Source organism: Pleurodeles waltl, chromosome 9 (genome assembly GCF_031143425.1).
Source record: "Pleurodeles waltl isolate 20211129_DDA chromosome 9, aPleWal1.hap1.20221129, whole genome shotgun sequence".
In the NCBI taxonomy this organism is placed as follows: Eukaryota; Metazoa; Chordata; class Amphibia; order Caudata; family Salamandridae; genus Pleurodeles; species Pleurodeles waltl.
This window is the reverse complement of record NC_090448.1, coordinates 394,154,305-394,168,443: the sequence shown is the minus strand read 5'-3', so window position 1 is coordinate 394,168,443 and position 14,139 is coordinate 394,154,305. Positions and strand designations below refer to the sequence as shown.

General features: G+C 46.9%; 1 protein-coding gene across 1 annotated transcript in view; it reads left to right on the top strand.

Annotated features, from left to right (window-relative positions):
* MAJIN (membrane anchored junction protein) overlaps positions 1-14,139 on the top strand; it is a 378,916-nt gene that overhangs the window by 192,333 nt on the left and 172,444 nt on the right. The window contains exon 4 of the mRNA XM_069207529.1: positions 12,377-12,452. Within this exon, the coding sequence (XP_069063630.1) occupies positions 12,377-12,452 (76 nt within the window). The remainder of the gene's footprint in view (positions 1-12,376; positions 12,453-14,139) is intronic.

The window sequence follows — 14,139 nt, the reverse complement described above, 5'->3', positions numbered from 1 at the left end:
GCACAGTAGAGGGTGATGGATGTTTCAGCAAAAAACAGAAACACTATTTTATTTACTTTGCAAAGAAAGGTATTTATTAATATTGAAAAGGAAAAGAGATGCCAATAAGATATGAATGTCTGGCAGAGGCCTGATGCCGGGCCACAGTAGAAAATCTACTTCAAATAAACGAAGAGGCATGGGAAGTGAAAACGGGAGAAAGTCCATCAAGATAGAAGAGAGAATGTTTTGCAACTATCTAGATTCACAACTTGGAGCCTTACCCATGTTGGTCACCTAAAAGAAGACCATTAAAGCTCACTGTTCAGGGATGGCTTTCATACCTGACTAGACCAGTCTTCCACTTATTTAGAGGAGCTAGTTAAACTGCCCCTTTGCCACAAGGGATTGCAATCGCAGACCTATACATAGAATTCCTGCCTCATGTCATGGTATGCCAGATGTTATACATCAATATTGCTGAGCAGATCTATAGAGAGCACGTGAATAAAATGAAAAGAAAATGATAGGAGATGATTTCTAGGGCTTTTGGGTGCCCCACCTATCTCTTAGTGACATCTTACAAGACTGAATATTATCACACACCTAATTTAATGGAGTATGTGTATCTATAAAAATTGGTAAAAACCATGAAGCAATTGCCAGATTTTACAGTCATAAAATAGGCATATGACAAAGTAATTTATACTTTTCTTAAGACTTTCAACTTTGCTGATTTCTGGAGAAAGACCTGTTCTCCTTTCTCTTAAATTGGTTCAGTTGAAAACAACACCGCCTCCTTTCCACTGTAACCTGGCAGAAAGCAGCACTTACAAAGAAAAACCTTAAACTGTAACACATGAATTTGGATGTGCCTTGTCAAATGGTTTTATATAGCAACCCCACAGTTGATTATTTTTATTCAGTTTGTCTCCTATCAGAGTAAAACCATTTGAATGCTGAATCTGATGGCCCCACCCCAGTCCTTCATGTCAATAAACGACTTTTCAAAATGTTCAGCAATGACCGTCCATGGTTCTTTTCCTTCTGTGCCTTCATTGATTCCCTCAGTACGAAGAAGGGATAACTACTAGTGATTCTTAAAAACCTGCAATTTCCTTTGCACATCTTAAAGTCTCTTTTCTTGCCTTTCCTGTTACTCACACTAGAGAAATCACAAACTCTGTCTTTGCTGCTCTCCTCTTCATATCCTTTACTCGTTGTTACTTCGGAAAACAACTTTTCATAACAGTCTGAATGGATGCTTGGAGATTTCAGTTGGCTTCATTTGTAGATTGTTTCACTGTGTCTTTTCACAATGCAAAACCACTATTCGTTGGTACATAAAGCTTAGAGTAGTTTTGTAGTTTCCCCCAGGCCCTTACAGAGGATCATGTATACGAAGAGTCCTGAGGGGGTTGAGAGTCTTTGTTTCTGACCTTCTTGTCTTCATTTAAGGTTGTAAAGTCAGAAGAGGTGTGATTCCATTTAAGTATCGCCTCAAATGACTTCCACATTCATCTCTGTTGTAGGTATGTTGAATTGAAACCAAATGAGAACCATGATGATTCAAACCGGAATTGGGGATAGAGTCTTCACACAATTTGCTTTCAGTCAGATCTCCTGTAGACAAATCAAATAATGAAAATATCTTTCCCAGGTTATCTATCCCTTGGTATTCCATTATGCCCTTCTTAACCACTGCATGACACCCTCTGTTGTTCTGTCTATAAGTTACATTTAGAGCTTCACTTTCACTGGAAGGGGCAATGAACATGGTCTTTAGGAAAATCAATAATTCTGTCACAGTTCTCACCTGATTCACCTTGGCAGAAATATCATGGGGAAAAACGTAACTGCCCTCACTCTCCTACCCTTGTCTCCATCAGTTCACTCAAAATACACAAATCAAATAAAGGACACCCCAGGAGGGAAAGGGTTGGGGGAGAAAGAAACACATGCTGGCAGTGTAGCAGATTCTGATGTTCTTCTGATTGTGGCTCATACAGGACATCTCACTGACACCACCTTGGAAGCTTTAATATATACACAAAAGAATGTAAGCTTTTTAGTAGGAATCTGATTAACTATTCAATTGAAAGTTATAATAATGTAACCATAGGTGAATACCTGTTGGAATATTTTATCTAGCTCAGCATGAGTTTCTCTGACATCTGATGTCCTAAATAATGTCATTTAAAGGTAAAAATACAAATGTAAGGTCTGTATAATACATATCACTTTCAGTTTAGAGATCAATCTGTAACATGTTAAAAACACAAATCTAGCACAACAGGAGTGGCAGCAAGAACAAACCAAACATTTAATGATAAAGAAGAGTTAATCTTTGGTAAACAAGGAATCCAAAAGAGAAGAAATGTCCAGCAACTTGCCTCAGAGCTCATTTGTGTAAAAAGTTATTTTATACTCTTTCTTCAGCTTTCTCTTCAGTTCAAGGACCATAAGTCTTTTTCGGATCAGAAAAAACGAACAAAATGAAATGGTTCCACCTTCTTGAAGAAAAATACATCCTGAACAAAAGCAACAGGCTTCTGTAACTTGTGAGTTTGAGAAGCAAGAAATGTTCGTCTCGGAGCTCCTTAAATATCCAGTTGGTAGAAGTGACAAATTACTTTTCCTTGGAAGATGACTCATTCATTTTGTTTTCAAAGAGCTCTGCAGACACCTGTGTTGATTTAAATTCTGACTTTGTTTATTTAACTGAATGAGAGCAATTTAAGATTTGAAACTAAAACTACATTGACCCTCATTATGAACATGGCGGTCCGTTCCGCACTGCCGGCAGAGGCGGCAGAAACCGCCAACAGAGGAGCGGTCCGGACCACCAAATAATGAACCAAACGAAACTCACGCATCCCGCGCACCACCCACCGCCAGGAAAGGATTCCCGCTGACAATGGCAGAGGCCGCCCACAGGCCGTCGGAAAGGCCCAACCTGCCCATCAAATTATGAACCACCATTCCGCAGCCAGTTCTGGGGCGGGAACCTCTGCCACACAAAGCCAGGTGGAAATGAAACAAATAGAAGGAAACACTCACCGGAGCTCAACAGAACGTGCAGCGGCAGCCATGAACAGAGAGCTGCAGATCATGCCAGCCTTGCTCCTTGCCATATATCTACACGACCAAGACCGCCAATGAAGACGACGACGGTAAGTATCGCAACCTACAAACAAGGGAGGAAAGGGGCAAAGTTACATACCCACCCACTCCACCCACCCTACCCAGCAGCAATAGTCAGACACCCCACACCAAGAGGGACATACCTGACCGAAGGCCACTGCAACTTGGCCATAGGACATACAATAGCGCCACAGCCATAAATTATATAAACAAACACCAGGGTGGAACTGCGTGCAGCCCAAAAGCTCACTGAGCGAAAAGATGAAAACAGGGCCAATGGCCAGTCCATAAAAAGTCTATTTTCCTTGGCCACAACTGGCCACACCTGACTCCCACAAGTGCTGGGTACTCCACTCAACATGGCACGATGGGGTGATCCAGGCACCTCACGGAATAGGGGTATGGGGGGTGGGAATTTACGACGGGGTGGGACTTTGACTTGCGTGAGGAGGTTGGAGGGGGGTGGGCTTCTCCTTAGAAGGGGGTGGGGGCTGTTTGGCACGGTTTGGAGCTGGATGCCTTAGACTCAGAGCGGGCCTTCTTCTTAAGTGGAGAAGGGGCACGGGAATGGGAAGGTTGGACCGGGTGGGCTGTGATGTGGAAGTAGCGGAAAGGGCAAGGAGGTGGGCACGTTTCAGGACAAGACGGGGTGCGCCAGTGGGTACGAACAGATCTACACGGGAGAGGAAACGTTTCTTGGGAGCAATTGGGGTGGGCGTGGATGAGGGCATGGGAGTGGAGGCAGAGGGAGTTGATGTATGGGGTGTAGGTGTGCGTGTAGTGGGTGCAGGTGACTGCTCAGTATGCTGTGGTCTGGTGGATGTCTGACGGGTGGGTGTCTTGGTGCGTTTGAGTGTTTTGGGAGGTGGGGGGGTGGACACAGTGGGAGAAGACAGACAGTTAGTGTGGATGTATGTTGGGGGGTGTCTGCAAGTTGGGTGACTGTGCTGCATGTGTCAACTACAGTGGAGGTGGTGAGTGCAGGTGTGGTGTATGGGGTGCATGTATGGCAGTCTGTTATTGTGGTGAGTGCAGGAAGAGGAGCAGTAACCGTGAGTGACGGTGCAGTGCATGAGGGTGTGCATGTAGAGGGGACAGACAGGGAGGCGGAAGAGGCGGGCACACTGGGGGAAGTGGACGTTGTTGTGTGTGCAGGTGTATGTTGGCTGTGTGAATGCTTGTGGTGGGAGGTGTGGTGCTTGTGTTTGCAAGTGTGTTTTTTGTGTGTTGAAGTGCTTGACTGCGTGTCTGAATGTGTGCCTTGGACAGGTGAAGGGAGTGGGGTGCTTGCTGGAAGGGGTAGAGGAGGTTGGAGGGGGGATAGAATGGCCAGGGAAACTGGCTGCCGTCCAAGAAGAGGCCAGAGCCTGAAAAGATCTCTGTAGGGCACCGTGAATGCCATCCAGATAGGCATTAGTCTGTTGCACCTCTGATGCTAGCCCCTGGATGGCATTGACGATGGTTGTCTGCCCTACAGAGGTGGTTCTCAGGAGGTCAATAGCCTCCTCTGAGATGGCAGCAGGGTTGACTGGGGCAGGGTAGGAGGTGCCTGGGGCGAAGGAGACGCCCACCTTTCTGGGTGGGCGGGCACAGCCAACTCGGTGGGGACCAGAAGGGAGGGCACTGATGGTATGGGTGGTGGCGGAAGTTCTCACGGTCGTGATTTGTCCACTAGTGTCCGCCACTTCCAGAGGACTTCCATCGGAGGAGGTTTCAGAGTCACTACCACCGGTTGTAGTAGCCTTCCCCGTGGAAGTCCCCTCGCCCTCCCACCCACTGGTCCCCTGGGCGTCCGTTGTCTCTGCCTCCGAGGATCCGTGGGCCACTGTCTCCACACTAACCGGTGCCTCAGCTCCCTCGCCTGATGTTGATGCTGTACCAGACACACAAAAGAGAACAGGGACGGGGAGACAAAACAGGAGAGACACTTGTAGGTAGCTGAATGCTGATACACAATGGCCAGACATACACCTACCCAGCAGACACACCCAACAGGCAGCAATGTGCACTAGGCCCATGACCATGGCCCTGACTACTGAGCAGTATATTGACCTACACCCATATCCTGTCATTGCATTGAAGCTGAGGTAGGTGAAACCTGATAGGGACACCCCTACACCCTTTGGGGAGCAGACAGTAGCTGGACACCAGTCAAAACCCTGCTCTAAGCCCCATGACTCTATCGTAAACACACTCATCCTTCCAGGCCTGAAGTATGGGCTGTAAGTACTCAACCCGTTGTGACTGCTGTGCAGCCTTCAAGCGCCCATCCAGGTCTGGGTACGCCACCGCCAGGATCCTTCGCATTAAGGGGGTCAGTGCCCGATGGGCACCCCTACCACGTTGGGAGGACTTCCCCAGATGGTCCTCACTGATCTTCTGCACCCAGCACCGCAAGTCCTCCCACCTCTTCCGACAGTGGGTGCTCCGCCGGTTGTAGACACCCAGGGTCCGTACCTCCTCGGCGATTGCATGCCAATGTGCCCTCTTCTGGTGGGTGCTGACCTAGTAGGGAGACACAGAGAAGAAACACAGAGGTCAGTCAGGCACCTGCACGATGGCAATAGCTGTCTGATTGTTAGACATAGGACAGACAGTACTCCCAGACATGCAGAACAGTGGCACGCAGCATTCCATGCACCAAGCCCCATCCTGGCTCACAGGAACGCACATCAGAGCAATCCACTCCATCCATTACACACACAGTGCCCCCCAAACCCGGACTCACCTGTACCTCTGGTCGGCAGTAGAGTCTGCTGTACAGGGGCAGGACCCCTTCCACCAGTTTCTCCAGTTCTTCCTGGGTGAAGGCCGTGTCCCTTTCCCCTGCACCACGTGGAACATCCATAGCCAGAGGCAGGCCACAGCAGTACACGGAGTGGAGTACTTGTCCGCACAAGATCAGGGATTCAAGTGAGCACACGATGCCGAACGCTCATACGTTCCGCGGCAAAATGCACTGTCAACGCTTGCTGAGATCATGATACACCAAGATTCCCCATTGGCATCTATGTTATCCAATGAGGGTGTGAACAGCGGTAAACACCGCCGAAAGCTGTGATGTCAACTGCTAGCAGTCTTAGGTCACTTCCACAACGAAGGGGCAGAACTACAGTGGGCAGACATTTTGCCATCACCTACGCATCTTGAAATTCTATTTAGTCACAATGCTGGGCCTACTAGCCATATGATTCACATATGTCTCTATCCATAGAGTATATAATCCCACATGATTTACTCCGTTCCCTCTCAGTGGTGACAATGTACATCTGTCAGGTTGCAGTTATTGTACAGACACTACTATGAAAAATGCAGTGAATGTGTTTAGCAAATATGCCTGTGTATGAGTGCACATGACTCCTTGTTCTTACCCCTCACAGGTACAGACCCTTGTGGCGAGGAAGGGCACCTTCTGTGTGCAGACCACTTGTGGATTTGGGGACCATAGTGGAGCGTCAGATCATTATCACTTACAGACTCACACGTGCAACTATTCAGGACCTATGTGCATTACAGGATCCAGCACTGACTCCCGGAAATTGTAATCAGCATGCCATTCCAACTGAGGTGCAGGTGCTCTCCGCACTCCATTTCCTGACCACAGGCTCCTTTCAAGTGACTGTGGGCATGGGTGCTGGATTCTCACATCCAATGTTCATCCAGGTACTTACAAGATTTCTAAATGCATTTGTACAACATCTGAAATCCTATGTGCGATTCCCCCAAAGTGCTGAGCTCCCTGCCATCAAGTCAGACTTCTATGCCTTTGCAAACATTCCCCATGTTATTGGTGCCATCAATGGAACCCACATACCCAGCATCCTCCCAAGAGTGAGTGAACAGGTTTACAGAAACAGGAAGAACTTTCACTCCATGAACATCCAGTTGGTATGTACAGCAGACCAGTACATATCCCATGTGAATGCCATGTTTCCTGGTTTAGTCCATGATTCATTTGTTTTGAGGAACAGTAGTGTGCCACAAAAGATGGAACAACTCCAAGAGGACAGAGGGTGGATCATAAGTAAGTGTGCCTGTCACTAACTGACACGTTGCTGAAAAACAGCCTGTCAGACTAAGGACATTCCAATGACTACTCTGTATTGACCATTTCTCTAGGTGATTCTGGCTATCCAAACTTGTGTTGGCTCCTGACACCAGTGAGGAATCCCAGGACGGATGCAGAGAGGAAATACAATGAGGCCCATGGATGTACTAGGAGGGTGATAGAGCGTACTATAGGTCTCCTGAAGGCTAGATATGCCTACATATCTCTGGGGGTTCCCTGGCCTATGGGCCTGATAAGGTGTGTAGGATAGTGGCGGCCTGCTGCATGTGGCACAACGTGGCAGTGAGACATTCTATCCCCCTTTTGGAGGTGGAGGGTGCTATAGGTCCTGATCTGTTACCTCAGAGAGGTGAGGAGAGTGATGGTGAGGATGAGGAAGGTGAAGATGTAAATTCCAGAAGCCAACTGATACAACTCTACTTCCAATAACTGTCTGGGACATCAGCCTGTATATGTGGTTAGTGACTGATACTGTAAGTGTGCCATGCCAACTAGGGGGAATTGTGGGTCATGGACATCTTCAGCATGGTACAGACAGACAACATAAGCATTCCCTTCTTGACTTTTTAGAAACACACTGTACCAGCAGCATGCACAATTTGACAATAAAGTTTATCCCTGCCTGTTGCATCATTACTCCACTTTGTTCAACATTGAAGACAGGGTACAGTGTTACAGGTGAGATATGTTTATTGGTGGAATACAGTGAAATGTGCTATGTACAGTGATGGAAGTCGTTACGGTTGGTTGTCCTCAAAACCGACTTGGTGGCAGGCCTGTTTGATTTCATAGGTTGGTCCTATTTGTAGTTCTGTTAATCATTTAGCCCTCAGCTAAGTGCAGTTTGTGAATGGGTGTGTTGGTTGCTTGGCAGAAGCAGCAGTGTCAATTGTTGGTAGGGGACTTGTTCTTTGCTGGGTTTCCAGTGCCCTATCTTGGCCTGAGGCTACGTTTGGGCGCCTGCTGTGGAGCTACTTGGGGTGACATGGTTGGCCCTTGTGATTCCTGGGAGGGTTTTTCCTGTGCAGTTTCAGCTGCTTGGGACAACTGTTGCTGGTTGTCCAGGGCTGTTGTGGGGGCCTCTTGTCCGGGGTGGGTGTCTGAGGATTTGTTGACCAACTGCAGCAGTACTCCAGCAATGGTGGCCATTGTGGCATTGTGTTCTTTCCACTGCTCCATGGCCTGTTGGTGGTGTTCCAGCTGCATCCTCTGACTTTGCTCCAGGGTGGACACAATCTGTGCCAACCTGTCTTGGGTATGTTGGTATGCCCCCAATACCTCTGCAATGACGCCCTGGGCTGCTGCATCTATCCGGTGCCCTGCCCCCTGACCCACTGGGGCACTTGACCTTGCCCTGGCCCCCTGTGCCTGTGTCCCCTGCGCAGGTCTGGACGTGCCACTAGTACTTGGGCCCTCGTCTTCCTGCATGTTGGGGGTGGGAGACTGCGGCCTCTGTTGCTGTGTTCCACCTGTTTGTGCCCTAGGTCCACTGGTGTGAGCATGCCCCCCCCTGGCCTGCTGGTCTTCACTGGGTGTTAGGGGTGACAGTGTTTTCCTGGGTGAGGCTGCTGCATGGTGAGCATCCAGGGCTGTGTGAAGGGCCTGCCTGCTCATCAGTGTCCAGGGATCCTTCACCAGTGTCCTGTGATGTGCCTCTGTCTCCCTGGAATGCTGTGGCACTCCTTGTCCGCTCCATTAGGGTTGCATGGGTGGTGGTGCCTGTTGGGGGACATAGAGTTGTTTGTTACATATGCAGGAGGGTCAGAGGTGGGCAGTACTGTACAATTTAGTGCTGGTGTGCCTTTCAGTGGCCTTCAGGGGTGCCTTTGTGAGGTTGGCATAGCATCTAGTGGCAGTGGTGGCGTTACATTGTGGTGGGGGTTATTATTCCATTGTGGGAACGTGAAGGGGTGGGGGTGGCTGTGCACAGCGGGAGTGATGTGGGCCTGGTAGTGAGTTGTGGGTGATGCAGGTTGGTGGATGTGGTGGGTAATGGCTGGGAGGGGTGTGGGTCTAGGTGGGTGTTGGTTGGGTGGGGTTGTGCATGCATTACAGGTATGGTGTATATGGGGTAAATGTAGACAACTTACCCTAGTCCATTCCTCCAGTGAGTCCCTCTGGGTGCTGGATGGTGAGTACCTTCTCCTCCCAGTCGGTGTAGTCGGGTGGTGTTGGTGGCAGCCCTCCCCCAGTCTTCTGCACTGCGATGTGGTGCCTGGATACCATGGCCCGGACCTTCCTCCGCAGGTCATTCCATCTCTTGTGGATGTCGTCCCTGGTGCATGGATGGTGTTCCACTGCATTCACTCTGTTGACGATGGTCTGCCACAGCTCCATTTTCCGGGCGATGGGTGAGTGCTGCTCCTCGGAGCCGAATATTTGTGGCTCCACTTTTAGGATCTCGTCCACCATGGTCCTTAGCTCCCTTTCAAGGAAGCGTGGATTTTGGGAGGGGAAATGGTGAGGGTGGTGGATGGCATCGGGACTAGGGACGGTGTTTAGGTGCTCCTGTGTGGCTCGCTATGAGTGTCCTGTCTGCTGGCGTTCTCTGTCTGGCTCTGGTGCTCTCCGTCGTCTGGTCCTGGTTTCGTTGCAAGGGATTGTGGGGTGTGTCTGGGTGTGTTTTATGGTGTTCTGGATGTGTGTCAGGTGTGTGGGTGCTAAGCCTAGCCAATGTGTGCAGTGGTTGCTGTTGGGCCCCTTGCCACCCGTGGCGGTCGCAGCCGGCAATGGTCGTCCGGCCTCCACTGTGCGCCGAGGTGATTTGTGCATCTTTATTTGGAGGGCAGGATGTGGGTGCGCTTGGTGGTGGTGGGGTGGGCCGTGATTCCCGCCGACAGGGTCCTGGGGGGTGTGGTGGTGTGGGAATGTTTGGCGGAGTTGGGTTTTTTGTTCATTATATGGCGGGTTTCCATTCGCCGCCGGCGGCGGGATTCTGTTCACTGCTCCCATGGCGGTCGGCGGTCGTTACCGCCATGTTCATAATGACTGACATTATTGTTTGAAGCTCGCCCTATGCCATAGTCTCTATGCTGGGGTGTATATGGGTTAAGTGCTGTAATGCCTCCTCTTTTTACCTGCTAAAGATTATTTTGCCATATCTGTGTATTTCTTCCTGTGACGCTAGTGTATGATAAGGCAGTAGTGTAATTGTGTCTATGATTGTGACAGTTTGTTACCTTCCCTTCTTAAGATGAGGTGCTCTAAACAGGTCTGTGTTTGCTAAAGGGATTCTGGCATAGAAACTAGGCAGCCATCTGTCACTCTGGGATCTGCAGTTTCAGTTATGGTTATCTGATTGGTATTTTAGATATACAAGGCTCCTTTTCTTGCTCTGACTCTTGTTCCTGGATTGTGACATTGTCTCAAGCCCACACTGGCAGTAATCCACCATGCCCTGTCCGCTGGTTATCTGTAATCCCCTTTCCGTTGATTCCATAAGAATGGATGCTGCACCTCAAGCAATCAGCCCAATTTAGGAATCACCTGATAGTTGCTTGCTATCATAAAGACCATCGATCTCATCAGCAACATTTCCACCACCAAGCGGAAAGAAGTCCTCAAGTCTGTTGGGTTCACTACCTATACCTGTTAAAAGCAGCACAGATCGCACACATACAATACTTGGATGCCGCCTTGAAACAGTGGCAGTACAGACCCCCCATTCTGGACGCTTCCCTGAAACAGTGGTAGTGGAGGCCCTGGATTCTTTGGCACTCAGGAGCCCTGCACCAGACAAAAGTTAGTCCGTAAGAATCCTTTCTTGCACCACAATGGCAAGTTGGCTTGGTTCCCCCCACAAAAGTTGTACATCCTTGGGGGCTGCAAGCTTTGTACTGACTTGGTACTGTGTTTCAGTTGAAAGGTGTTCCCAGCCTCTGCCATTGTCTTCCAACTTTTCCACTTTGGATGAGGCTTATGAGGCATGAAAGCAGTGCTAGAAATTAGGAGCATCTGCCCTAACTTAGCAGCTATTATTGGTCCAGTGCTAGGACCCTGGCAAGACCCAATGAAATACGCTGACTGTATTCCATTGTAATTTGCTGACACGAGAACACATTCTTCAGCACTCACATGTTTTCTGCTTTGTCATACCTTTTTAGACCAACAGTTCATTCTATGTTAGCTGATCCAGCGTATACAGAGATGGTAGTTAATTGACTGTTGAATTTATGTCAGTGATTCGCCCAATATAGTCTGGGATGCTTTCAAGGCAGGAGTAAGGTGAGCAATTTTGAGTTTTACAATAGCTAAAGAATCACATTCTTGTAAAGAAACTGAGTAGGTATTTTTATGTAAGTAACCTAAAAAACAAACACTCTCGAGTGGTGATATGCTGAGGTTGTGAGCTGAAGGGATGTAGTTGTGGCACTCTAAAAGATGCTACCATAAAGTAACGTGATTCTGTTCCTTCTCCTATTGATTCAGAAAGTTGTGCTGTTCCATGTTAGGGCCCTTCAATGTAAGCTCCCTGTTGAAAGGTGACATTTAAAATTTACAGTTGGGATGGATGTACCTTGTGCATAAGTATGCACACATACTTGGGAAGATTAATTTAGAAGTTTTTAGTTGAAATAACAAAATAGCTACAGAGGATGCTGACTCCTGAAATGGTTTTTAAGTGGTGGTACTCCGTGGTTCTGTGCTTCAAAACTTCAGTGCTACAGCTGGCCATTGTAAACCTCAGTTTTTCTTGAGCATTTTATGATTGTATACTGATTCATACACAGCTGTTCTCTTATCACGGTGAAATAAAGTGTTGTGTCCTCTTGGTCCTCCACCAAAAAAAAACTAAATGGATCCTGGGGCTTGTTGTAAACGCCTTTGTGAATTCTTCAAATCTAGACAAATTAAGTATGATAGCAATATTGAGAGGTAAAAAGGTAAACTTCTGTTACACATATGCTACTAAATGTTCCACACGGCTGAGCTATTCAATATAGATATTAGATAGGGGATTTTTTTCTCATCCTTATTCTCGTAGAAACCAGTTTTCAAAATTTAGATTTCTATTTAGATAACTACTGAAGTCCTCATGGTCACTTAAATAATGTTATTGGTTTTATTTGGAGCACCCTCAATCAATATTGATAAGCTCAACTGCTATTTCTTGGAAGATATTTTGTAAACACTTTTTAGATCCCTGGAAATCACGTAGTATTCAACATATTTATGTTGTTCCAGGAAGCAGTTCGGGTCATTATTGCCAACCTCCATGATCTACAGCCATTTGCTACAAGAAATCTAATTATTTTTCCTTGTATCCTTTACTAAGTTTGAAATATTTGCACAGTTTTGAAAACATCATTGTTGAACCTTTAGTTACTTTTTCAGCATAAGACGTTGATGTAAGGCCTGGACTGTCTGGAAGGTAAGGAATGACAACTGAACGTTTCCCATTTTAACTGTTGTACCTCTTGTGGGGCACATGCAACAGCAGTAATTCAATGCAACTCTTTCCAGCAGAGTTAACAATAAAGCATACCTATTTTTGTCCCTCCTAACCTTTCACTATTACGACTTCCTCCTTACTGGCCAACAAGCTTTTAATTGTTCTGTATTAAGTTAAAGAAAATGTAGTTAGAACATTGCTGCAGGCCCTCTTCTACCACTTCCGTTTCGTCATTGTCAATGGGTACCCAACTGATGACATCCTCCACCACCTACATCCTTTTCACTCATGCTAGACCCATATATGACCAAGATCATATACTGTCCTTTATACGCATTATCTCCTACCGTGAATGCTTTTGTGTCAATATCCTAAATGCCATTCTTTGCTCTAAGAGCACCTTCCTGGATCATGACATGAAACTGTCAACCTTCATCCCTGCACTGTAAATCAGGAGCACCAATGACTTTATTTCCTTTCGTGCTTCCAGAACAGTCATAAATACCCTGCCCCCTCAGCAAGCTGGGCTATTGCTGTAGCATTTCACTGCCCCCTCTTTGTTATCTCTAGCCTCTACAGAAAGTTCTTAACTTCTCTACCAGCTCCATACTTACCCCTCCCCACCTCCTGCTTCAAAGTCAAGTCTTCCTACTGCCATCACGGAGAATTGCTCAAATCACACATCCCTTTGCTAGTTGCTTCTTTTGCTCTTTAATTTAATTAATGGCTGCACTTCTCCATAACCTGCTACGCTTCTGTCTCCTTTACTCTAAATCAACTGTTTTGGTAGCTATCAAGTCCATGGTACAATATATGATCTTTGGTAGTTTCTGTAGTCAAATATGGGTTTTGTCACGTTGAATTAAGACCCTTTGCCATACCTGCAGTAGCCATTTTAGGCACCCACTCACCATAGACTACCCCGATCTTGAAAACCCCAAAGTTTAAATCCGACCAGAATGTATCAGCCCATGATATGTCCATCCTGAATTGTTGAAGGCGAAATCCACTCCATTGATCCCTCAACACACATCAGATGTGATGTTTGGACTCGCTTCTGAATAGTCTCTGATGGCATAGACCCCCAGGGTCAGATTAGTTGTCACTAATTGGAAAACGAGCTGCATGTTAGTTTTTTGTCTCAACCAAATCTCTGTACAAATTGTATTTGAATTGTAATGTAACTATTTGAAATATGTATTTGAAGTTTTTGCACTTCTAGGGATTCCACACCAACTGCGTATTACAACCTTAAGTTCAAAGTGTAAATTAGATTTAGAAATGTGAATATTTGTGTGGTATGACTGAATCACCTGCCTCTGTCACAAAACCAAATATCTCCTTTCACTGTAAGAAAGGAGGATTCTCTAGATCTCATTTCTTTTGAGAGCTTGAATCCTGCAGAACATGCCTATCATTGTCTAACTCTGTCTTCCTCATATCCTCTTAGTCATGATGTCATGAAGGATACATAGCCTCAATCCTCAGTGTAACGGTTACAAAATCATCTGTGCAACCTGTGATTTACAGGTCCAAATGTGGCTCAGTTGGCTTA